We start from the raw sequence: 26,133 nt of genomic DNA, 5'->3' as shown, positions 1-26,133 counted from the left end.
TGTATGAATTATGAGGCCTGAGCACTTTGTCCACCTGACGCTGGAAGGTTGCTGGAGCCCCATGTAACCCAAATGGAAGGATGCGATACTGCCAGTGTCCGCTAGGGGTTCTAAACACGGTTTTAACCTTCGCAGAGTCCGTTAAAGGAACTTGCCAGTACCCCTTTGTCATGTCCAGTGTGGCCAAATATTGAACCTGTCCAAGCCTTTCAAGGAGGTCGTCCACTCGTGGCATTGGATAAGCATCAAACTGGGAGACTTGACTAAGTTGAAAGAAGTCGCTGCAAAACCTCCAACTCCCGTCAGGCATAGCGACCAATACAATGGGACTGGACCAGGGACTATGACTTTCCTCGATTACACCTAGTTCCAGCATGTGCTTGATCTCAAGCTCCACTTCAGCTCTTTTTGCCTCGGGAAGACGATACGGACGTTCTCAGACTATAACCCTGGGCTCTGTCACAATATCGTGCTCAATCAGAGAAGTTCTTCCAGAGTTTTCACTCACTACCTCCGGGACGGACAGGATAATTGGGACTTAAATCTACACCGAAGTTAAGGCTAGCTGTGTGAGCAAAGAGTGAGCGGGGCTGATGGGAGGAGGGATCGGGATCCCTGTCCTTTGACGGGAGGAGGGATCAGGATCCCTGTCCTTCCACGGTTTCAGCAGATTTACATGATAAACCCGCTCCCTCCACTGATGATTGGGTTGACTCACCAAATAGTCGACGAGTCCTTTCCTCTCCTTAACTTTGTAGAGACCTTGCCAATGGGCAAGCAACTTAGAATGGGAGGTAGGTACTAGAACCATGACCCGATCTCCCGGATGGAACCCCTGTAGAGACGTGCCATGGTCGTAATATCGGGCCTGTGCTGCTTGAGCCTCTTCCATGTGACTTTTAAGGAGGGGATGAATTTTACTAAATCTATCGCGTAATTGCACTATATATTCCAATATATTTGTAGAGGGAAAAGCCTCTTCTCATCTTTCTTTTAAGATATCTAATATGCCTTGGGGTTGTTGCCCATACAGTAATTCAAAAGGGGAGAACCCCGTGGAGGCTTGTGGGAATTCCCTTTTATGTAAAAGGATGAGGGGGAGGAGCTGATCCCAGTTCCTTCCATCCTTGTTGACCACCTAATGAAGCATTTGTTTGAGAGTTTGATTGAACCTTTCTACCAAACTGTCGGTTTGAGGATGACATAACACGGTCTTTAAATGCTTTATTTGAAGTAACTTGGCAGTCTCCTTGAACGTCTCCGAGGTAAAAGGCATCCCTTGGTCCATCAGGACTTCCTTAGGGATGCCAACGCGCTCAAAGACCCCTAATAATTCCCGTGCGATGGCCTTAGAAGTGGCTGAGTGCAACGGAACAGCTTTGGGGTATTTGGTACCATAATCCAGGAGGACTAAAATATACTTGTGTCCTTGGGCTGAGGGCTCTAGCGGTCCTACTAAATTGACCCCAATTCTATGAAATGGAACATCAATTAGGGGAATAGGAATAAGAGGAGCATGGTCCACCCTAGGAATCTGTCGCAATTGACACTCCGGGCAGAAAGTGCAAAAGTGACAAAGCTCCTCATTGATTCCCAGCCAATAAAAGCGGAGCTTGATCCGCTCCAGGGTTTTCTCGGTGCCCAAATGGCCACCTAGGAGGTGGGCATGTGCTAACTCATAGACCTGCTGCCAGAACGTCCGCAGGATTAGCAGTAGCTGGCAGTAGCTACGTGATACAGAAGGTCATTTTCCAACACAAAGTGAAGACCCTGTGGCATCGACTGGTGTGTGCGCTGGCTGTTGACCAGCACCACTGCATTTTTGGCAAACTTAAGGGAGTCGTCATTCCACTGTTCCCTTTTAAACGAAGCAGACGTTTCTTTAAATTAAAAGAGCAAAAGGTTGAGAGGGTCCGGGCTGACCTCAATTGGCGTGGTTTCCTCCTGTTCCATCTCGGCACTCGTGGATGATATATCGGGATGCGATGGTCCGGGAGTTGCCACGTCATTCAGGGAGGCCACTTCCTTTCTCTCTGCCGGCTGATTACACGGCATGGAGGCATCTTGAGATGGCTCATCCCCATCTATAACTAGGCCTAAGTTAAACCCAGGAGTGGTATGTGTCTCGCAGCTTTTAATTTCAGGCCAGTCCCACCCCAGTATCGCCAGGTGTGGTGGATTTGGGAGGACTGTCACGGTTAATTTTTTTATCGATCCTCCGCAACTGATGACACAGATGGCGGACCTGTACCAGCGGATTTCTCCATGGACACAGGTTATACTGGTCTTAGTTTTCAACCACTGTTGCGGCAGCACAAACCGGCGGGCAACAATGGTAATGTTTCTGCCGTAATCAAATAAAGCTGTGGTCTTGTACCCATTTACAATCACCACGTCTGTGTGTGGGACCGAAAATGGGTTAGTCAGAGCACACCAACCCCTCCTCCCCCTCCACCTGCATCCCACCTCGCTTTCAAGCGGTTTGCGCGCCTATGACTCCGGGAACGCTGGCACAAGCTCCGGGTTGTGTGGGAGGGGCTAGGTTTTGGGACGTACTCCGGCTGAGTTCGACAAAGGAATGGTTCTGCTCCCTCAGATTGTGAGGCCGTCATTTGTGTCTCCAGAAGCTGTATAAGCTCTGCCATGTTCTTCAGCTGCTTACCCCAGACTGGCTGGGTGAACCCATGGGGAAGCACTTTCAGGAGCAGAAAGTAGGCTACCTGCTCTATTATTTGGTAAGGCTTGTTCTCAGATGGCTGTAACCACTGCCCTACCATTGCCCAGAAGGACCAGGCTTGTCTGTGGGTCGGCCGCTCTGGGTCCTACCTCCAGTTTTTTATTTTACTCACCTGCCAGTCTGGGGCACCCCTAGGTGGTAATTGGGGCTCTGGTTTCACAGGGAGGCGGGCACTCTCCTCCGAGAGAGCATAATAAGTCCCTTTTGCCTTCCCCCTCCAGAGCAGCCCAACTCTGTGAGCCCCTCCCACACACTCCCTGGCCTCTCTAGGTTGCCTAGTTAAGCGTGCTGGAAGAGGAGCCCGTACTGGGTCTTGCCGAACCCTCCCCGCCTGAAAACTTGGCCCTGGTACGTTCTCCACCTGGGTGCATTGCAAATCCCGCAACCCTTCTCTTCCGGGACTTCTCCATCCTGCCGACTACGTCAATGTCACAAACTCGACTCAGAGTCATAGAAAGGTTTGGGGCAGCCACCCGTGTATTTGGTTTCCTGGCGGCAAAGTTGTAAATTGTATACAGCACTGATGTGTACAAAACTGAGTCCAAAACAGAGCTGAGGGAATAGGGAAAAGGTGGGGGCGTTTAATGGGGAACACAGGAAGAGAGATCAAAGGGGTCAGGCTCATGAAGGTCTACAGCCATTGGTTCGAGCCTGGAAGTGACATCAAAGGGGCCGGAGCTGGCAAGGTCTCCTTCCATAGGCTCGGTCCCAGAAGTTGACGTCAAGAGGGCCAGGTGGAATCTCCCGTGAATGGTCTACAGGAAAGGGAGAAAAAGAGTCAGTGCACTCTGCCACATCCCGGTGTGACTCGGAACTGCCCTTACTCAAGCCCTTTAGCTGCCTCCCATGCACACGTGTGTGACAATATACAGTATATATTGTATCCATCCATCCATCCATCCATCCATTTTCCAACCCGCTGAATCCGAACACAGGGTCACGGGGGTCTGCTGGAGCCAATCCCAGCCAACACAGGGCACAAGGCAGGAACCAATCCCGGGCAGGGTGCCAACCCACCGCAGGACACACACAAACACACCCACACACCAAGCACACACTAGGGCCAATTTAGAATCGCCAATCCACCTAACTAGCATGTCTTTGGACTGTGGGAGGAAACCGGAGCGCCCGGAGGAAACCCACGCAGACACGGGGAGAACATACAAACTCCACGCAGGGAGGACCCGGGAAGCAAACCCAGGTCCCCAGATCACCCAACTGCGAGGCAGCAGCGCTACCCACTGCGCCACCGTGCCGCCTTATATATTGTATATATATATATATATATATATATATATATATATATATATATATATATATATATATATATATATATATATATATATATATATAAATAAAATACTGTAGCCCTCCCTCCGCTAAACTGTCTCGTTATTAAAAAAACTCACTGGTGGGATGCATATTTGACACACTTCAATTAAATTAAACAACCAACAGGTCCGATGAATCAATCATATTTATACTTGCCGTTATAATACTGCAAAGTAATGCTTTGTGAAAACTCACCCTTAAGGTAATTACATAATATACCAATTTGCTTTATTGAAAATATTTACATGTACAATTATTTATTTACAATCATGGAGATGTAAAAAAAAAAAAACACATTTATTAAACAACCCACTCAGGAGGTATCATCCCAGTTTAAGTCAACTCAATTACTTGGTCTGAGTTAAATCACAGTCAGTGTCTACTGGGACAAACACATAGAAATCCATAATAATAAGTAATTGGTGAGCTTAGTTGGAGCTCATATTCTGTACACAAATCCACTGTTATTCATGTCTTCCTTATGGAACATCCATCACGCTCCATTTCAACACATAAATAGAACACAGGAATCTCACAACTCCATCTTGGAAACGCTGGTAACATCGTCTTGATTGCTTAATCATTTAGCGTCCCCTTTTCCTCATTTCTTTTATCTACCAAATACCATAAAGGCAGCTGTCCAACATTTCAGCTGTCTGTCACTTTTTCCCAAAGCCACGGTCCCTTTTCATCCGCGTTCTAGTGAGCCAAACCCTCTCCATGCTCCTTCACAGTTAACATTAACAGGAACAGGAAACACTTTTTTTTATGCTTTCTCTCTCTCGACTCTGATACAGGTTTTTTTTACTTTTTTTACCGTTTTTTCTCGTCTTCTTATGCTCTCGTTTAACACTCTATACCATCTCTCTGCCTCCACACCATAATCATTTTTTTCATTTTTTCTCCAGCTCCTCTTTGGAAAAGAAAAAAAAATCTCATTGTGTAACTAATGGCGCACTATACCTTGATTTGTAGTAAAGAGCACCAACCACATTTTACTTTGTTCCAGCTTTTGAAAAAAAATGTGTCACTGTGTCTAACTATTAAGTTCACTATTACATCCAACAAGTAGGGCACTACATTAGCATTAAAACAGAATAAGAATGAGATCAATGGTTAGAATATCTGACCAGAGTGACCATGGCTAAAGATCAGGGGATAACTGGAGCTGGACCTAACTGACAGAGAGGAACAAGTAGAGCAGGATACCAAAGATAATGAGGAGGAAGACAGGGACAGAAATAAAAAGAAAAAAAGAGACATGAAGGATGAGGACAAGGATGAGGAGTGAAAGGTGGACCAACAGAAATGGACAATAGCAGTAGAAATGATCAGGTAGTTATAGACAGTAGGAGTAAAAGAAGGTCACTGGTGGAGCGCCAACAGCATTAGGACTGAAGGCAATGTGGATATCAGGTATGAGACACAACAAATGACCATACTTGGACAGAGGGCACTATAGGTGTCCATCATTAAAGCCAAGTAGACTAAACAGGTTTAAAATGGATGGTAAAACAAGATGTAACCCACCAGTCGACAGAAAACGTTGACTTAAATCAGTCTCTGGACTACATGACAAAAAACAGATGCACATTATATGAATTAGATCTCCACAGATATTGAGAGCAAGTCTGGTAAGCGGACTTCAATGGATATGTCACTTAGATACTTCAGTGTGTGAAGTAGTGCTCTCTTGTGTTTGTAAGTCATATTTTGTCACTCTTATGAGAAAAATGTAGGCTATCAAGTGACTTTAGACTTGATTGTATACAGCATCTTTTTTGCATATTTTTCATGTACACGTGCTCCTCAGCAACTAGCGGATATGACTAAAGGTACAGACCCAACCCCACGGTGATATATCTTTTTTTTACTGATTTCAATCTTTCAAATCTCAATCAGGCTTTGACTAGATGGATTTGAAAACTATTAAAACTGACACAGTAACACCCATGTGCACACTTCATGTGCTCATTTCATGTATTAGTGTTGAAGTTACTTCAAGAGATCTCTGGTTCACCATCCAGTTGGGACACCAGAAATATGAAGAGATCTGTACAAATTGTGAACGAGGTAACGAGTCTAACCTGAGACTGAGAAGACAAGTGTCTGAATGGGGATTTTAATGAGGTGACAATGATAAGTACAAAGTAAGGGACTATGGGAGAAATTATCTAAGTGAATTAAGATGACAAGTTTAGTGTGTGACATTGGCTGTCCTGGATTCATTAAGTGGGCCTTTCTGGTCACTCATTGTCTTCACACAGATGACAGTTGCTCCTCATATTGTCCTGTTGACAGTCCAATCAAATATTCTTACTGACATGTCTAACCAACAGATCACATTACAGTCAGCACAGTCAGTGAGGAGTTTGTGTTACTTTTATGCTCTTTAACCTGTCAGTTTGTCTGTCTGCCCCCGTTCATGTCCTCATCGCTTTCTATTCTCCACAGCATCATATCATGTAGTATCACCTCCAGATGCTGCTCAGCTCTCTCCTTAGTTCTTTCTTCTCCACACTCACCACTGACTAAACTGGAGCTGGGTGGCAACAACTTGGAGGTTTCAGGAGTGAATCAGCTGTGTGAGGGGCTGAGGAGTGAAAACTGCAAATTAAAAACACTGAGGTGAGTGAACAACAATTGTGAGTGAGTGTGAAAGTGAGTGTGTTTGATAAATTTTATTTTTTCTGACTTGATAAATTTGATAAGTCCACACTCACAATACAAACGATGTGCCTAATCTGACCGTCTTCAGTGTCACATGTAGATGGACAGACACACATGAGTTGGAAGCAGGTGCAGATTTCCCTTTACAATTTGAATTCATGAAGACAGCATTATGACCCTTAGCCTTAACCTCCCCCCCATCGTTCACTCTAATTGTCCTCTCTGTGCAGTTTGATGTTTAATGTCTTGTCCCACAACCCCATGCTGTCCATTCTTTATTTCAGTCATGTCACTTTCCTCATTCACTGTCTTCTGCCTCAATTGTCATCCCTAAAGTTGATTAAAGGTCACCAAAACAACATAAGAAGGAGAAACACAGTGAATGGTAGCATAAGAGATGGCTGAACAGATAAACAGAACCAGAATTAGATATACATACATACATACATACATACATACATACATACATACATACATACATACATACATACATACATACATACATACATACATAAGAGACAGGAAACAGGACGACAGGGAGGAGTGAGAGGTGGACAGACAGAGGAACAGGACAAAAGGTGGACAGCAGCAGAAGGAATGACAAGCCAGTCATACTGAGTGACAAGGTCATAGGGAAGATAGAATTAGGACTAAAGGCAGTGTGAACAGTAAGTTAGCAGACACTGGAACTAACCAGAGGTTGGACAGAAGACTCAGCAGGTGTTCATCATTACAATCAAGTGGATGGAACACTCCAAGTTCTGTGTGAAATAATAAAACAAGACCCACCAGTCAACAGAAAACATTGACATAAATCTGTCAGTGGACTAAATGACTGACAGGACGACACACATCATGTGAATTAGATGTCCACAGACACTAAAAGGAATTTAGGGACAGTGACAGCGGTGGGCGTTTCACTGAAATACCCAATGTGTGAAGTGGCGCCCTCTTGTGTTTGTCACCCACACTTGTGTCTCTTGCGGGACATTTAAAAGAAATATTTGATTACAAGAAAATATATTGAGGCTGAAATGACTTTCTAATCAATCCAGTATATAGTGCCTTTTTAATATTCTTTATGCAGAAATGTTCCTCTGTAGCTCACTGATGGGATTACAGCTTCAAACCCCCACCCAGCCTTATAAATCCTTGCATTACTCATTTCCATTCCACACTCTGTGCTCCCCTGGTCAATCTGGTCACTCCCTTTGTTCCTGCATGGAAACAACAACTGTAATCATCAAAGATGGTCAAGAGCAGGTGGACCAGAGAAGCCACAGAGGAGCTACAGGATGGGTTTTAGATTTGAAAGTTTCTGAAATGGGCACAGTATCACCTGAGAGCACATGGACATGGTCACTTCATGTATCAGTGTGTGAAGACAAATGGGCATTAGCACAAAAACTACTTTGAAGCCCAGCAAGGGTAAAATTGGGTTCAAGCAGAACTTAGCTAACTGGACCAAGACAAAGAGTTGGAAGGAATAGAATAAGGCCATAGAATAGCATGGACAATGAGGATGAGAGAAAGGGCAAGAGAACGTTTTGAGAAAAACCTGAGAGACAATTCTATGCCAATGGCTGCTCCTCCATATGGACAAGTGACCAACATGTCACCAACAGCAAAAAGAAAATGTACATTGGCTCAGCTTAACCCAGTCTGAGAGAGCAGCTGAACCAGTTTAATGACCGATTTGAAAGACAGTGAGACACTGATGGAGGTGCGGGTTTAACCTATAATATTTTACAACCACCTTCATCTACTCATGTTCAAGTGTTCCACACTGTTTCCTATGTTTTGGACATTTTAAATTTACTTCTACACCTGCTCTGTTTCTGTCTTCTTTGAGATCTCCATTGTCATCCCACAAATCTGAAGTCTTAATGACCACAGACCAGTTGAACAAGTAATGAAGACCTTTCAATGCCTCCTCCTGACTTACCTCATGATTGCAACACAAGGTGTCTTTTATCCTCTACAGCTTGCCAGATCAGTAGTTCAAGCCAGACCTCAGATGCTTGGGTCAAGATAAAGAACTGGAATTAATAAAAGAGGGCCAAGCATAGCCTGGAGAAAGAATGTGAGAAAGGACAAGGTATAGTTCTGAGACGAGCTTGAGGAGCAATTCTATGCAAATGGCTGCTCTTTGATGTAGAAAAGTAATCAACAAATTAACAACAATAAGTGGAAAACATCCAGTGACTCAGTCAACACCACAGCGACAGACCAGCTGGATCAGTTTAATACCTGATTTGACCATAGGTTTGCAACATGAGATGTCTTTGACCCGCTACAGTTTGCCTGTTTAGTAGTGATGAGTGAAGACAATTCACAGTGAAACTTAATGTTTAACTTCAACGAAAACAATCATGAAACCAAATGGTACTTCAATTATAGATTAATATGTTATCACCTCATGAATAAAGGCATTTAAATCTGTCAGAAGAGATTATGAACATTGTCTTCTGTCTTCCTGTCCTTTAGTATTAAAATAAAATACTCTAGTGCAAAGAGACAAATCACTGGAGTAGATGTTTTGTCATCTGTTGTGTTTGTTTGGATAGGTTGATGCCATCTTTGCCAATTATGATGACAATATTGGTGACTGAAATTCCAAACGTGCACCAGTGATCGAAATGAAACTCCAAGGTCTCTGACAGTGAGAGAGTGTATATCCTCAATCTGTTTACTGCAGTAATCAAGAAACAAGAGAGGCGGAGTCATAGATAGTGGGTTTGGGGGTCAGCATCGACGTTAACTGTTGTGAATTTTCCTGACAAGAAAACAGAGTGATGTGTAAAGTGAAGCATTTGGGTGTGTCTCGATGTGGAAGTATGCGTATGTCACATTTTTAATAGGCACACTGAACTCTTCAGCAGTAATGTAAAACAGAGCCATTAATAGAATTGATTTGACTGGACTGTAATATGAAGAGAACACAGATAAACACAGGACTGTGACTGAGGACTTTGGGAGCAAAGTTACATGTGGTCCACCCCAAGAAAACTCTTCCAGTGGGTTTTAGAATCTGCAATTGTGAAATCGCCAAAGACACTAATTTTAATGTTAGTTTTATGAAGCTGTATTATGTGAATTCAAAACCAATAGGTCTGAAAGGATGACGTGGTTGGATTTAGGCCTGAAGTTCATCTACTGACATCAAGACTGTCTTGGACATACATGGGGATCTTGTTTGGAGATTTCCATTCAGCTGTTAACACCATCATCACAGGGCTACTACAAGAGAACCTGTCAAGCTTGATGTGTCTTGCTCAGTTGTTGAGTGAGTCACAGACTTTATGATGGACAATAAACGGCATGAGCAGCTGGCAAACACACGTCTGACCCACTGACCCTCAGCACTGGTGCACCACAATGCTGTCTGTTCTACCTCTGCTGTTTTCCTTTTCCACAAATGACTGCACTTTAGCCACCCTAACCAGACACGCAGACAGGCAGGAGACAGGATTTGCACCCAGCACCTGGTTTATTTACGGTGCACGAATCACCATCACACAACAAAATCCAGTCCCTTCTCTGTCGCCAGTCCATCCACCTCTACTTCTCCTCAGGCTTTGTCCTCTTCCTCCCAACTCTGGCCATCGAGAGGTGGTAAAAGACACCTGGAAGGACTCCCGGTGCCCAACAACTTTCTTCCAGCAGCACTTCTGGGTGTGGCAGAAGTGTTGCTAAATAGGGCCCTGTAAAAGTCCATGTGCCCCCTGGTGGTGGCCACAGGCCCCAGTAGGGTTGAACTTCTATGCACCGCTGGAAACCAAGGAGGCTGCCCTCTGTCGGCCCGGGGGAGAAACTGTCCTGAGAATACCCTCTACTCCGGTCCTTTCATACTCTGGGTGGCCCGGCCAAGTAAGGCTCCAGCCGTCCACCACAACACCTCATTACTTTCTGTTCTATATGGATGACATAAAGATATATACAAAAACAATCAAACAATTACAAGAGATACTAATAACTGAAACATTCACAAGACATACACATGGAGTTTGGACTGCACAAATGTAAAATAATTCAAGTAGAGGAGGAAGTCTTTAGAGAAGGTTGGTATACCCTCGAAAATGGCAACTAAATTGAGGTCATGGCTGATGGTAAACTGTACAAATACTTTTGGTTTATAACAACAAGGGCAAACTTACACAATACAAAAAAAATTAAAGATACTCTTACACAAAAATATGCATACATGTATACCACACAATTAAAGCCATCAATACATCTGCTATACCAATATTCATATAGATAGATAGATAGATAGATAGATAGATAGATAGATAGATAGATAGATAGATAGATAGATACTTTATTAATCCCAATGGGAAATTCACATTCTTCAGCAGCAGCATACTGATACAATAAATAATATTAAATTAAAGAATGATAATAATGCAGGTGAAAAACAGACAATAACTATGTATAATGTTAAATGTTAACGTTTACCCCCCCCCCCCCCCCCCCCCCCCGGATGGAATTAAAGAGTCGCATAGTTTGGGGGAGGAACGATCTCCTCAATCTGTCAGTGGAGCAGGACAGTGACAGCAGTCTGTCGCTGAAGCTGCTCCTCTGTCTGGAGATGATACTATTTAGTGGATGCAGTGGATTCTCCATAATTGATAGAAGCCTGCTGAGCGCCCTTCGCTCTGCCACAGATGTTAAACTGTCCAGCTCCATGCCAACAATAGAGCTTGCCTTCCTCACCAGTTTGTCCAGACGTGAGGCGTCTTTCCTCTTAATGCTGCCTCCCCAGCACACCACCGCGTAGAAGAGGGCGCTCCCCACAACTTTGGAGTCCTACATTGCTCCCAAACAGACCTACAAGAATACAAAGGAAAATGCAAACAACAGCACCCCAAAGCCACCAAAGAACAACTCATTCTTCCACGTGCTGCGGGAGGAAGGGATCCTATAAACAGAATTAATTTACACACTGCGGCAGGCGGCTGGAACTCTTACCCGGCCGGGACACCTTGAGTGTGGAAGGACCAGGGGAGAGAGTATTTTCAGGACAGTTTCACTCTGAGAGTAGCCCCGTGATTTACAGCAGGGAATACAACCCTGTTGGAACCCGTGGCCACCGCCAGGGGGCGCATGGAACTTTCCAGGACCTTATTTGGCCACACTTCCACCACACCTGGAAGTGTGGCTTGAAGAAGCTCGCTGGGAACCTGGAGTTCTTCCTGGTGCCCTATAAAACTGGGCCAGAGTGAGGAGGAAGAGGACAAAGCCTGAGGAGGAGTGGAGGCAGATGGACTGGCAGCAAGGAAGGAACTGAATTGTGTGTTGTGCGGTGGTTGATGCAGGGTGAAATGCTCCCCGATTTTAAATAAATGGGTGTAGTGTGGCAAAATCTGTTTCCTGCATGTCTGTATCTGGGACTGGCTCCACAATACAAAATAATATCCAAAGAAAATTCTTCAACACCAGACAGAATACAGCAGAGCCGTTTAACTCTGGCCCTGGTTTTCATTTTTAACAGTTTTCTTTTTGCTGCTAATTAACTTCTTTTGCCTTCATTTAGCCAGTTAACCTGCATCCATCACACAATATTTGAAAATAAAGAAAGATGAATGCTGGTCTGCTCAAGTCACCAAAACATTTTGAATTTTTCTTAGAAAAAAGAAAATCAACACATTTGGAAATGCCTGCAGTTGGCAGAATGGGCCCACTAACACACCATAGCTTTAAAGAATGGGTTTAGTTAAAAATGAGAACTGGCTTCTAATTAAGAAGTGGGTTAAAGTGAAACTGTTTGGCGTTTGAGGCTGTGCCTTAGCTGGTCATCTGATCACTCAGTTCACATTGCATTTCTGTTTGGGTGCCATTCAAGGAAAAAAAGACGCAATTCAGAGGAGTGTGAGGGTGTTAATAATAAAACTATCGAAATGAAGGGAAAATAAGCCAATTTACAGCAGAAACTGGTCACTTATTAAAGAAAATGGCAGGAAGGAAAACCTGCTGCCAATGCTGCCCCCAGGATAACAGCTGGGCACCCCTGGCGTACATGAACACTATACAAAGCAATAGCTCATGCAGACACAAACTCCACAACCTACTTAACCTCCATACCACAGACAACATCACAAAGGACATAACAACCACCCAACTTGAAACACAGGCATGGACCCAGAAAGAAATTACATTGTGAACATCCTCATGAACTTGAGCAGCCTTGTATGGATCAGATGGAGTCAAATATCTGGCTAAGCACTTGTAAGATGTTTGGTGAGACAGAAGGGTTTATGCTGGCCTTACAATATCAAGAAACAATCCAACACATCATATCAGGCTATAAACTAGTGACATGACAGATGCAATCAGATGGCAAGCATCAAGAACTGGCAGTACAACACAAACTACTAGACACTTACAAACCAGACTAGAAGAATGGAACATGCCGTGCATACTGTAAACTGTCCATCTTGACAGCTGAGTGAAAGATGATGTCAGTTTGATTGACCACCTTCCATCACTCAGGGGGACATGACAGAAAGAAGACACTCCTGGCTATACGGCACCTTTAAGGACAGCATTGGTCTTATTGTGGAATGACATGAAGGAACAAAGAGAACTGAAAGACAAACAGATGACGTGGATATTTAGGTGATATACTAATAAGACCAGAGGCTGAGGTGGCAGGGGTTTGAATGTGGACTTTAATGAGGCAAGAATGATGAATATGAAGTGAGGGATTGTGGGAGAATTGATGATAAAGAATGTGGAGTGTATTAACTTGTTTAGTGGGTGACAGCAACTGTTTTGATTAGCCTTTCTGGCAACTCATTTTTCTCACAGGTGACAGTCACTCATGTTATCCTGTTGACGATCTAGTTAGATTCTTACTGACATGTCTGACCAACATATAGACGTGATAAACAAAAATGGAAAATGGTGAAGTATAGAGAAAGAAAAGAAAAACTGAACAAGCGTTAATAACATAAAGAGAATTAAAGATGGCCATTAGATCCCCATGTCTACCTTGTCTTCACAACACATGATGTTTGTCCCTCAGTTTGTTTTTTTTCTTTCATTTTCTTCTCCATATAATCGTAGAGTATTCTTATTAATTTTTTCCTTTAGTCTTAACTTTTGATTTCATTCACACAATGCTATTCTTCTTCTGTGATCAGTGATTCACTATAGATGGACTTCACAGTCAGCACAGTCAATGAGAACTCAGTCTTTGATGCAAGCAGCATGAAGTTTGTTTGGTTTACTTTTGTGCTTTGTGTCTGTCTTGTCTGTTCCTGTTCATATCCTCACTTGTCTCTCAATCCCCACAGCCTGTTTCAATGTGGTCTCCCCTCCACTTGCTGCTCAGCTCTCGCCTCAGCTCTTTCTTCTCCACACTCACAACTGACCGAGCTGGACCTGCACAAAAACAACATTGGGGATTCAGGAGTGGATCAGCTGTGTGAGGGGCTCAGGAGTAAAAACTGCAAATTAGAGAAACTGAAGTAAGTGAACAACAAGTGAATGAGTGAGCAAGGATGTGAAGGTGCTTGTTGAATTTTATTCCTTCTGACTTTATGGATGTGGCTGCAGTGTCACATGTGCACAAACAGACAGAGAGACATGAGATGGGTGCATATGAAGATTGCCCTTAAATCATATAACAGCATTGTGACCCTGAGTCCTCCCTCATATTGGCTAATTCTCATCCTCCTAGTCATTGTCTCTGTCCAGTCTGTTGCTTTGTTGCTTTATTTCTTGCCCCCACAATCCAACACTGAAGATTCCTAATTTCATACTCATCTTTTTTCCTGTCCTCCAATTTTACTTCCCTACTTTACACTCCTTTACTTCTGATCCCCTTAATAAAGTTTGTAAAAAGTCACTTGAACGGAATAATGGAGAAGAAACGCCATCAATGGGAGCAGAAGAGCTGTGGACATAGAGGGGTGGGTAACTGGAGCTGGACTGAGGTGAAAGAAAGGAGCAGGGTAAGACTGATAAGATAAGGAGACAAACAGAGAGAAGAATAAAGAGAAAAAACAAAACAAAAGAGTAGAGTGTCAAAGAGGAAGAGTGACATATGGACAAAGACAGGAGTATTAGAAAAAGAGGAAAACAGTAGCAGATTGACCAAACCTTGTCTCCTTTGTGCAGTGCAAATGTCCCCTGTATTTGTGGGCATCAGTCTCTAGACCTGAGCTCTGTTCTTGCCTGTTTCAAAATCTTTACCATCACCTCAGAAATCACAGTTTTTATGGCACCATTTGACTTGATGCATGTTAAGTCAACAGGTATGTCAATGATGTGCAGATTTGTGCCTAACCTTCATCTACCGACATCTTGACTGTCCTGGACATATATGAGGATCTTGTTTGGAGATTTCAGCTCAGTCTTTAACATCTTCAGCATTGAGCTATTAGAGCAGAAACAGACAGCTTTATTTGACCAGCTCAGTCAGTCAGTGAATCACAACATTTAGATAGATAGATAGATAGATAGATAGATAGATAGATAGATAGATAGATAGATAGATAGATAGATAGATAGATAGATAGATAGATAGATAGATAGATAGATAGATAGATAGATAGATAGATAGATAGATAGATAGATAGATACTTTATTAATCCCAAGGGGAAATTCACATAATCCAGCAGCAGCATACTGATACAAAAAACAATATTAAATTAAAGAGTAATAAAAATGCAGGTAAAAACAGACAATAACTTTGAATAATATTGACGTTTACACCCCCTGAAGAGTCGCATAGTGTGGGGGAGGAACGATCTCCTCAGTCTGTCAGTGGAGCAGGACAGTGACAGCAATCTGTCGCTGAAGCTGCTCCTCTGCTTGGAGATGACACTGTTTCGTGGATGCAGTGGGTTCTCCATGATTGACAGGAGCCTGCTCAGTGCCCGTCGCTCTGCCACGGATGTCAAACTGTCCAGTTTCCATGCCTACAATAGAGCCTGCCTTCCTCACAAGTTTGTCCAGGTGTGAGGCGTCCTTCTTTTGTGATGGACATTAAACAGGAGTGGATGGACCAATACATATCTAACCCCCTGATGGTCAGCACTGGTGCACCACAAGGCTGTCTGCTCTCTGTGGTGTGTCAAATATCCTGGGATAAACATGGGTCTTTTAGTGCTCCAGGCTAATCCTCACATCTTCCACCATACAGCCTATGAAGTGCTTGCAGACCATTGCCTGTTAAGAGTTTGTCTGCTGGCTGATGTAAAATTATCTTGCAAACTCACTTATGTGATTTATAATGCTGTAATGTGTTTTTAATATTTCATCTCAGAGACTCACCACCATTTTGATCAGGAAGTACATGTAGTTAATTAGGAGACTCTACATGTCCCAGAATCCCATGTTTTACACTTTGGCTCTCACACCCCCATCTGTTCTCTGCATATTGTAAACGATCAGCCCCCTACTCACACAGGCACAGAGACACAAGTGCAAAATACACCCTTTTAAATTTCTTCTTTTCAGCACACAGTGCACAGATCACCAACAATGACCACTACGGTTCAGTTTCTTTTTCTTCTTCTCTTTCTCTCTCTTTTCTTTACCACCTACACCCCTCCACTCAAGTTCTGTCCATCACCTCCTGACTCTGGATCTCAGAATGGAGTGAAGTGGCCTCTTGTATAGTGCAACCGGAAGTGCTCCAGGTGCATTCTGATCCTCTTCCATGACTCCGGGACTGTCCAGGCACCCCTTGGCAATGACCATGTGCCCCAACAGGGTTGAGCCTCCCAGCTCCAAGCCTGTGTCCCTGATGCAATCCAGGGAGGCTGCCCTCTTTTAACTTCTTTACATTCAAGCCCTGTTGACTTTCTACACTGTACTTAAATAAATGTTTTCTTCCCTATTAATGAATACCTATTACCTCACTCTCTACTAGCGCCAGGCACCTGCTGGCTTCATCGAGTCCTCCCTGCATGGAGAGCGCTTTGAGTAGTAAGAAAAGTGCTATATAAATGTAAACCATTATTATTATTATTATTATTATTATTATTATTATTATTATCTGGAGCAGGCTTCAAAAACAGGGATCTGGCAAAACAAAAAAAAACATACAAATTTCAAAATATATACCAAAAGCCCCGCAAGAGGAAGGATAAAGGTAAACCTTTAGCTTGGAAAAACAGCGCCAGTGAAGAATCTTTATAAATACATGATTTATTTTACAATGAAATACAAGGCAAAAGCATCTTAGCATGTAAAGAGGCACAAAAGGAGTCACCTAAATGGCAATCTAAAGTAAACAGACCAGAGACAGAATCTGAGAAAGCAAGACAAGAAAAAAAGAAAACAATAAAAACAGTAAATCCAAACAGCGAAAGCGATACTCATGAAAGTCCAAAAAAACTATGAATGGCTCCTACTCCTAGGCATTTATGGCTCATTTACATGACCAGACCAGGAGTCGTGAAGTCAGGCCGCTGTTGCGTTATGGGGCTGCAGCCACAAAGAACGAGAAACAAAAGAACATTTAAACAGTACTCAATAATAAACATAACAGAAAATATGTAAAAATAAGACTCATAATCACTCAAAAAAAAAAAGAAACAGAAACAAAATAAAATATATAAAAACATGTAATACTATAGCACAAACATAAAAATATGAACAATAATAACTCAAAATGAACAAAAATAATCATAATCAAAATGCACCAAATGTCTCAGTTCCTGATGCACATAAAGTTCCAGCTATCAGATGGTTGCTTAAATATGAATACCTACATAGTCCTCCACTATTACTGGCAATGTGAAACATCTGACTTTTACTTGAAATAAGCTCATTCAAAGAAAAACAAAGCACTCATCAAGAAATAAATATTTTTAACAAAAACACATGTGCCACAATTGTTGGCACCCCTGCATCTAATACGTTGTACAACCTCCCTTAGCCAATAGAACAGCACTTAGTCTTCTCTTGAAACCTTTTATAAGGCTTGAGAATACAGAGCATGGCATCTGAGACCACCATTCTTCTTTCCATAATCTCTCCAGATCATCCAGGGTCCTTGGCCCTCTCCTGTGTCCTCTCCTCTTCAGCTCACTCCACAGGATTTCAACAGGGTTCAGACCAAGGAACTTAGATGGCCATGGCAGGACTTTGATTTTGTGGTCAGTTAACCATTGCAGGGTTTATTTGGACATGTGTTTTGAATCATTATCCAGCTGGAAGATCCAGTGACAACCAAGTTTTAGTTTCCTGGCAGAGGCAGCCAGATTTTGATTTAAAATCTCCTGATATTTCATGGAATCCATCATGCCATGTACCCTAACAATGTTTCCAGGACCTTTACAGGAAAAACAGCACCACAATATCACAAAATCTCCACCATATGCCACAGTTGGGACAAGGTTCTTTTCATTATAGCCGCCCTACTTTTTACACCAAATCCACTTTACATGTTTATTGCCAAAAAAGTTACATTTTTGTTCCATCAGACCATAGAACACGGTTCCTTTCAAAGTTGTAGTAATGTTTTACTAACTCCAGATGCTTACATTTGTGGATAACTGACAGATGAGGCTTCTTTCTGGCATACCTTCCAAATAATCTGTTGACATGTGGATGCCTTCTGATGGTGGTTCTGGAGACCTGATAACACCGGGATTTTACTTTTTCTTGCAATTCCCCAGATGTGATTCTTGGGAGGCAATAATATTCCCAAGAATCACAGCTGGGGAATTGCACATGTGTTTTTGCTAAAAATATTTATTTCTTGATGAGGGCCTTGTTTTTCTTTGAATGAATTTGTTTCAATTAATGGTCAGATGTTTCTCATGTTTTCAGTGCAAGATGACGGTTCTTCAGCAAACAGTTATTTTTTTGTAGCCCTTCATACTGATTTTTACAAGGAGTGCAGATAATAGTGAAGGGCTCTGTAGACCCATATACACTTAATAATTATAGACCCATTTTAAATGTACTCCTTTTCTCTAAAATACATGAAAAAGTAAAAGGCAATTAGCTTCAGTATCACCTCACACATCACAATTTATTTAAGAAATTTCAGTCTGGTTTCTGCACCGATCATAGTACAGCAATAACGCGTGTCATAAATGACTTTCTGATAATGATAATAATCAGACAATAATCTGATAATAATTGTAATTATAATGTTAGATTTAAGGGCAGAATTTGACACCATTGACCATTCCATTTTACTGCACAGGTAGGAAACTGAAATTGGGTTTACAGGCACTGTTCTCACCTGGTTTAGTTCTTATTTATCAAATCAATTCCAGTAAATACAGAAATGTGCAGACAGGACTCCCATTATTATACTTAGAAGTGAGATATGGTGACCCACAAGGCTCAGTACTGGGACCTTTACATGCTTCCTTTTGAATCTCTCATTAGGAAGCATATCTTTAATTTTCATTCATATGCAGCTGACTCATAGTTAGACCTTTTTTAGAACAAATGATGTTTCTCCAATACTGTTCTTAATTAATTGTGTCAGTGACTTAAACAAGCGGATGGAAGAGAACAATTTGTCTCTGAATTCCAAAATATATATATATATATTATTTATTCAATGGAATAATGAGACAGCTGCGGTGGGCTGGCACCCTGCCCGGGATTGGTTCCCTGCCTTGTGCCCTGTGTTGGCTGGGATTGGCTCCAGCAGACCCCCGTGACCCTATGTTCGGATTCAGCGGGTTGGAAAATGGATGGATGGATGGATAATGAGACAGTAACAGTATTCTGTCAGTTTTTAACTCAGTTGGAATCCTCATTAGTTATATTGAATCGGCATGCAGTACAGGTGTTGTCTTTGATTCTAGCATGTCACGTACAACACACATTACAAAACAATCCAAAACATGTTTTATCATCATAGAAATGCTGGAAAATTAAGACATTTTTTACGTATGGGGGATCCTTCTTGTGTTTATGTTATCCAATAGAAGACACTAGCTCCCTGGAACTATGTTCTTTTCAGTTGCGGCGTCTTAATTAACCTGAATTTAAATAATTATAAATTAAAAAGGTGATATCCCTCCCTTAGTGATACGGCGGTGAAAAATCACGTAAAATGAAAAGAATAACTTAGCTTTGTTTAATATCAGCTTACGCTGCATATAAGATGGAGGAAACGAACAGCAGTACTCAGTCCAAGGGTGGGGGCCTTGCATGTAGAGTATGCAGTCATCGTTGCGGCGCAGGAAGGATTTTCAGGACCGATTTGATGTAGTCTTTCATCCAACCGTCAGTTTTCCAGCGTTTGGCAATTCTCCAAGCTGTTTTATACTGCTTTCTACACGTGCAAGCCCCCAGATGGCACATAGCCCAATTCCAAACAAGGAAAGAAGATTTTGTGTTAACATCAGACAGCAGGTACAAATAGCACACAGTTCTCTTCAGGCTGACGACACATTCCTCCAGCTGTCCCTGTCTATCTTATCCTATGCTTGGCCCAACAATTCTGAATGCTGACACTCTTTATACTAAATCTGGCTCAGCTCTGCATGTACACAGAAAAGGAACGAAAAATACATTTAAATGTGTCTGAACAGAGACATTGACATTAATCTTAATATTATTACAAACTTATTATAATAGTTTATTTTTAGATAGATAGATAGATAGATAGATAGATAGATAGATAGATAGATAGATAGATAGATAGATAGATAGATAGATAGATAGATAGATAGATAGATAGATAGATAGATAGATAGATAGATACTTTATTAATCCCAATGGGAAATTCACATTCTTCAGCAGCAGCATACTGATACAATAAATAATATTAGATTAAAGAATGATAATAATACAGGTGAAAAAAACAGACAATAACTATGTATAATGTTAAATATTAACGTTTACCCCCCCGGTGGAATTAAAGAGTCGCATAGTTTGGGGGAGGAACGATCTCCTCAATCTGTCTGTGGAGCAGGACAGTGACAGCAGTCTGTCGCTGAAGCTGCTCTTCTGTCTGGAGATGACATTATTTAGTGGATGCAGTGGATTCTCCATAATTGATAGGAGCCTGCTGAGCGCCCTTCGCTCTGCCACAGATGTTAAACTGTCCAGCTCCATGCCAACAATAGAGCCTGCCTTCCTCACCAGTTTGTCCAGGCGTGAGGCGTCTTTCCTCTTAATGCTGCCTCCCCAGCACACCACTGCGTAGAAGAGGGCGCTCGCCACAACTGTTTGATAGAACATCTGCAGCATCTTATTGCAGATGTTGAAGGAAGCCAGCCTTCTAAGGAAGTATAACCGGCTCTGTCCTTTCTTGCACAGCGCATCAGTATTGGCAGTCCAGTCTAATTTATCATCCAGCTGCACTCCCAGATATTTATAGGTCTGCACCATCTGCACACAGTCACCTTTGATGATCACTGGGTCTATGAGGGGTCTGGGCCTCCTAAAATCCACCACCAGCTCCTTGGTTTTGCTGGTGTTCAGGTGTAGGTGGTTTGAGTCGGACCATTTAACAAAGTCATTGATTAGGTCCCTATACTCCTCCTCCAGCCCATTCCTGATACAGCCCACGATAGCAGTGTCATCAACGAACTTTTGCACATGGCAGGACTCCGAGTTGTATTGGAAGTCCGATGTATATAGGCTGAACAGGACCGGAGAAAGTACAGTCCCTTGTGGCGCTCCTGTGTTGCTGACCACAATGTCAGACGTGCAGTTCCCAAGACGCACATACTGAGGCCTGTCTTTAAGATAGTCCACGATCCATGCCACTAGGTATGAATCTAATCCCATCTCTGTCAGCTTGTCCCTAAGGAGCAGAGGTTGGATTGTGTTGAAGGCGCTAGAGAAGTCTAGAAACATAATTCTTACAGCACCACTGCCTCTGTCCAAGTGAGAGAGGGATCGGTGTAGCATATAGATGATGGCATCTTCCGCTCCCACCTTCTCCTGATATGCAAACTGCAGAGGGTCAAGGGCGTGTTGAACCTGTGGCCTAAGGTGGTGAAGCAGCAGCCTCTCCATGGTCTTCATCACATGTGATGTCAGAGCAACAGGCCGAAAGTCATTCAGCTCACTAGGACGTGATACCTTTGGGACTGGGGTGATACAAGATGTTTTCCAAAGCCTCGGGACTCTCCCCTGTTCCAGGCTCAGGTTGAAGATGCGCTGTAGAGGACCCCCCAGCTCCGATGCACAGACCTTCAGCAGTCGTGGCGATACTCCATCTGGACCCGCTGCTTTGCTGGCACGAAGTCTCCTCAGCTCTCTGCTCACTTGCGCTGTTGTTATTATGGGTGGGGATGTTTTTCCTATGCTGGTATCAGCAGAAGGATGTGTGGAGGGTGCAGTACTCCGAGGTGAGAGTGAGAGTGGGTTAGGGTGGTCAAACCTGTTAAAAAAGTTGTTCATTTGGTTTGCTCTCTTCACGTCTCTCTCAATGGTGGTACCCCGCTTCGAGCTGCAGCCAGTGATGATCTTCATCCCATCCCACACTTCCTTCATGCTGTTATTCTGCAACTTCTGCTCCAGCTTTCTCCTGTACTGCTCCTTCGCCGCCCTGAGTTGGACTCGGAGTTCCTTCTGCACGCGCTTGAGCTCATGCTGATCACCGTCTTTAAAAGCCCTTTTCTTCTGATTCAAAAGGCCCTTGATGTCACTTGTAATCCATGGCTTGTTGTTAGCATAGCAGCGTACTGTTCTTACTGGAACTACAATGTCCATACAGAAGTTGATGTAGTCAGTAGTGCAGTCAACAACTTCCTCAATGTTCTCATTATGAGATCCCTGCAGGATATCCCAGTCTGTAGTTCCAAAAAGTTCTCTCAGAGTATTCTCAGCCTCCGGAGTCCACTTCCTGAATGATCGTGTGGTTACAGGTAGGACTCTAACTTTTGGTTTATAGTGAGGCTGAAGCTGAACCAGGTTATGATCTCCTTTCCCAAGCGCAGGCAGCGGGGTGGCGCTGTATGCGTCTTTAACGTTTGCATACAGTAAATCAATAGTCTTATTTCCCCGGGTGTTACAGTCCACATACTGGGAGAATGTAGGCAATGTTTTGTCCAGCGTCACATGGTTAAAGTCTCCAGCGATTAGCACAAGCGCCTCAGGGTGCTGCGTTTGTAACTTAGCAACAGCGGAATGGATGATGTCACTCGCTGACTCCACGTCTGCCCGAGGAGGAATGTATACAATAACAACAATGACATGTCCAAACTCTCTGGGCAAATAGTAGGGACGTAAACTTACGGCCAACAGTTCGATATCCCTGCAGCAAGTGGAGATTTTGACGTTAACATGTCCAGAGTGACACCACCGTGTATTAACATAGAGAGCGAGTCCTCCTCCTTTGTGCTTACCACAGGTACTTGCATCTCTGTCCGCTCTAACTGTGCTAAACCCGGGTAGCTCCACAATGGCATCTGGGATGGTGTTATTTAGCCAGGTTTCGCAAAAACACAACAAACTGCATTCTCTGTAGGTCCTTACATTTTTCACCAGCGCAGCCAGTTCGTCGATCTTATTTGAGATTGAGTTTACATTCCCCAGAATCACAGAAGGCACCGAAGGCTTGAAACGCCACTTTCTCGCAAGCCGCTTCTTTTTTAGCTTAGTGCCGGCTCTGCTGCCACGATACCGCCTTCTTACCTCGTCGGGTAAATATGGAACCACACCGGCACTGGCATTTGTTCTCAGCGCCCGAAGTTGAGTACTTGAATAGGCGAGTCTCGGCGTGTTAAAATCCATGCCCACGTTGTAAAAGTAAGTGTGTCCAGGGAAGGAATCCACATAAAATAAAGTGGTAGGAGTGATCAATAAATAAAAATAGAAAAATAAAAGTAGAAAAGTACACATACATATACAGTCATACACGGAGCTGCTGAAAAGGCTGCCACTCACGGCGGCGCCGGATGCAAGTAGTAGGATTAACTACTAAACCGCATTATTTACTCACTGCTGAAATTATTCTTTATGCAGTGTTCAGTTAATTCAAAATGCTGCTGAAAGATGTATTACAAGAACTAAAAATTATGACCACATAACTCCAGTTCTCAAGTCCTTGTACTGGTGTCCAGTTAAGTTTCTTCTCCTTTTAAAATGTAAGCCTTAAATGGCCAATGCCCTGCTTACTTATTTGAACTTAATATTACTTACAAATGAGACTGTGCATTAAGAGTTCAAAATGCCAGCTTATTTAAGATTCTAACAATTAATAAAATAACAATGGGAGGCTGAGCTTTTTAGCTGCTGAATGATCTGCTTGCTACTATAAGAGGTGCCCCTTTGCTTTCAGGCTGAAGACTCACAACTTTAGTTCAGCATACCCTGACTAGAGCTGCTGAATAGCTGTGCATACTTCATCTTTGTTAGTCATTTAAACAGAAATAAAAGTAATACAATATTTATAAATTTTTGCTAACCTTCCTCTATTCTGTTTCAATTCTTGGACTCTTCATTCAGCACTTGGTGCCACTGCTCTACTGCCCAGCAGCAGACAGTGACCCAGTTGGCTGAGGTCTCTAGGACTCTGACAGTGTCTGACTTTATTTGTTCTAATTGGCCCTGAACCCCCATAGTTATTTTTTTCCCATTGATGTTACTGACTGAGTTTTTTTTATTCTCCTCTCCTCCATAGTTCAACAATTAATTACTGGTCAGATGATGCTGGCCTTCATTTATCTAATCAGTTTCAAACTAATTTGACTTTGTCCTCACTCCACATGTTTGCTTTCCCCCACCATTTTCTTCTCATCTTCTCCATACAATACCATTGTCTTATTACATTTCTTCTCTAAATGTGTCTTACTATCCATTTTGGTTTTCAGCTCTCTTGCTTATCTTTAATAATAATAATAATAATTTGCTTTTTTCCACTGTGGTCAGTGCTTCACTATAGATGGACGTCACGGATAGCACATTCAATGACTGCTCAGTCTTTGTCATAACTGATAGGAAGTTTGTGTGATTTACATTTGTCCCTGCATCTGTCTGTCTGTCTCTGTGTTCTTATTTCTCTCTCTCTTCTTCTTCACAGTTTGTCCTTATGTCCTCTCTCCTCATCATGTTGCTCAGCTCTCTCCTCAGTCCTTTCTTCCTCACACTCACGACTGACTGAATTGAACCTGAGCGCAAACGACAGCATAAAGGACTCAGGAGTGGATCAGCTGTGTGAAGGGCTGAGGAGTGAAAACTGTAAAGTAGAGAAACTGAGGTGAGTGAATAACAAGTGTGTTTTTTTGATGAATTGTATTTCCTCTGACTTTATGGCTGTGACTATTCCACAACTACAACACACATGCTGCATTTAATCAGGACAGACTGCAGAATCTGGAGTTGCATGCTCCATCCTTGTCCCTGTTCTCCATTCTCACTTTCCTCCATCACACTCCTCTAATGTCCTCAAAAAGATTGGTAAAAGTCACAGAATAAAGAGTAGAAAGTGAGAGGGCAGAATAAGGCACCAGAGTGAGCATATAAAAAGAGGAGTGGACAACTAGAGCTGGACTGAGGGGACAGACAGGAGTAGGGTACAATTACAAATGCAATTAGGGAGAAGAGAAGCAGAAACAAGATAAGAAAGGAAGACATGAAAGAAGATGAAAGTGGGCAGAGGCAGTAAAAATTAGTAGCCAGCCACAGAGAGAGGAAGGAGATCACAAGGAGAAGAAGTTGGCAGGACTGGAACCAAAGGCATTGTGACCAGTAAAGTGAGAGACACAGGAAGTGACCACAAGTGAACAGACAGCTCAGCATCATTAGAGACAAGTGGACTGAACAGGAAAATGTGTTTCTGAAAGAACAGTAAAACAAGACATATGACACAGGTCAACCAAAACATCTAACCAAATTGGTAAGTGGAGTTATGACTGATATGCTGACAAGCACAGAGACCATGAGGAATTCTGACCTCGGTGTATGTGTCACTGAGATACTCCAGTGTGTGTAGTGGCGCCTTCTTGTGTTTATAATTCACACTTGTGAAACATTTAAAACAAAATTATGATTATATTTTATATGCACGTGTTCCTCAGCGGCTAACTGGTGGGATCAGAGATCCAAATCCCCAGCCTCACAAATCCTTCTTTTGCTCATTCCAATGCTGCACAGATCAGTCAGGATTTTATGAATTGTCAGCAGATAATCAAATGGCTAATCTGAGATGTGAATATTCTTGTCATCACTATATGGCCATTAATTAATGACATCATACAGCACTCATACAGCTAAGCATAAGGAAGAGTAAGAAAGCAAGGCCATACATGTTCATAAGTAAGAAAGCATTCATTATATCCAAACAAATCAGCTTCTTCCTAGAGACAAACATGTCTACAGAGGTTTCTGCAGGAACACTCTGGGAAACTCTAAAGGCCTTCCTAAGAGGCCAGATTATTTCATATCTTTCCCATAGAAATAAATTAGAAACCAAGAAAGTGTCAGAGCTAAGAAATGAAATTACTAGAATA

General features: G+C 42.7%; 1 protein-coding gene across 4 annotated transcripts in view; it reads left to right on the top strand.

Annotated features, from left to right (window-relative positions):
• Window positions 1–26,133, top strand: part of LOC114644738 (NACHT, LRR and PYD domains-containing protein 12-like) — a 217,671-nt gene that overhangs the window by 54,035 nt on the left and 137,503 nt on the right. For all 4 annotated transcript variants that reach the window (XM_051924823.1, XM_051924836.1, XM_051924832.1 and 1 more), the window contains exons 9-11: window positions 6,524–6,697; window positions 14,038–14,211; window positions 24,705–24,881. In XM_051924823.1, the coding sequence (XP_051780783.1) occupies window positions 6,524–6,697; window positions 14,038–14,211; window positions 24,705–24,881 (525 nt within the window). The remainder of the gene's footprint in view (window positions 1–6,523; window positions 6,698–14,037; window positions 14,212–24,704; window positions 24,882–26,133) is intronic.

The sequence above is a fragment of the Erpetoichthys calabaricus genome, chromosome 1 (genome assembly GCF_900747795.2).
Source record: "Erpetoichthys calabaricus chromosome 1, fErpCal1.3, whole genome shotgun sequence".
Classification (NCBI taxonomy): Eukaryota; Metazoa; Chordata; class Cladistia; order Polypteriformes; family Polypteridae; genus Erpetoichthys; species Erpetoichthys calabaricus.
Note: the sequence above shows the minus strand (reverse complement) of the source record. Positions and strands in the feature narration are given on the sequence as shown.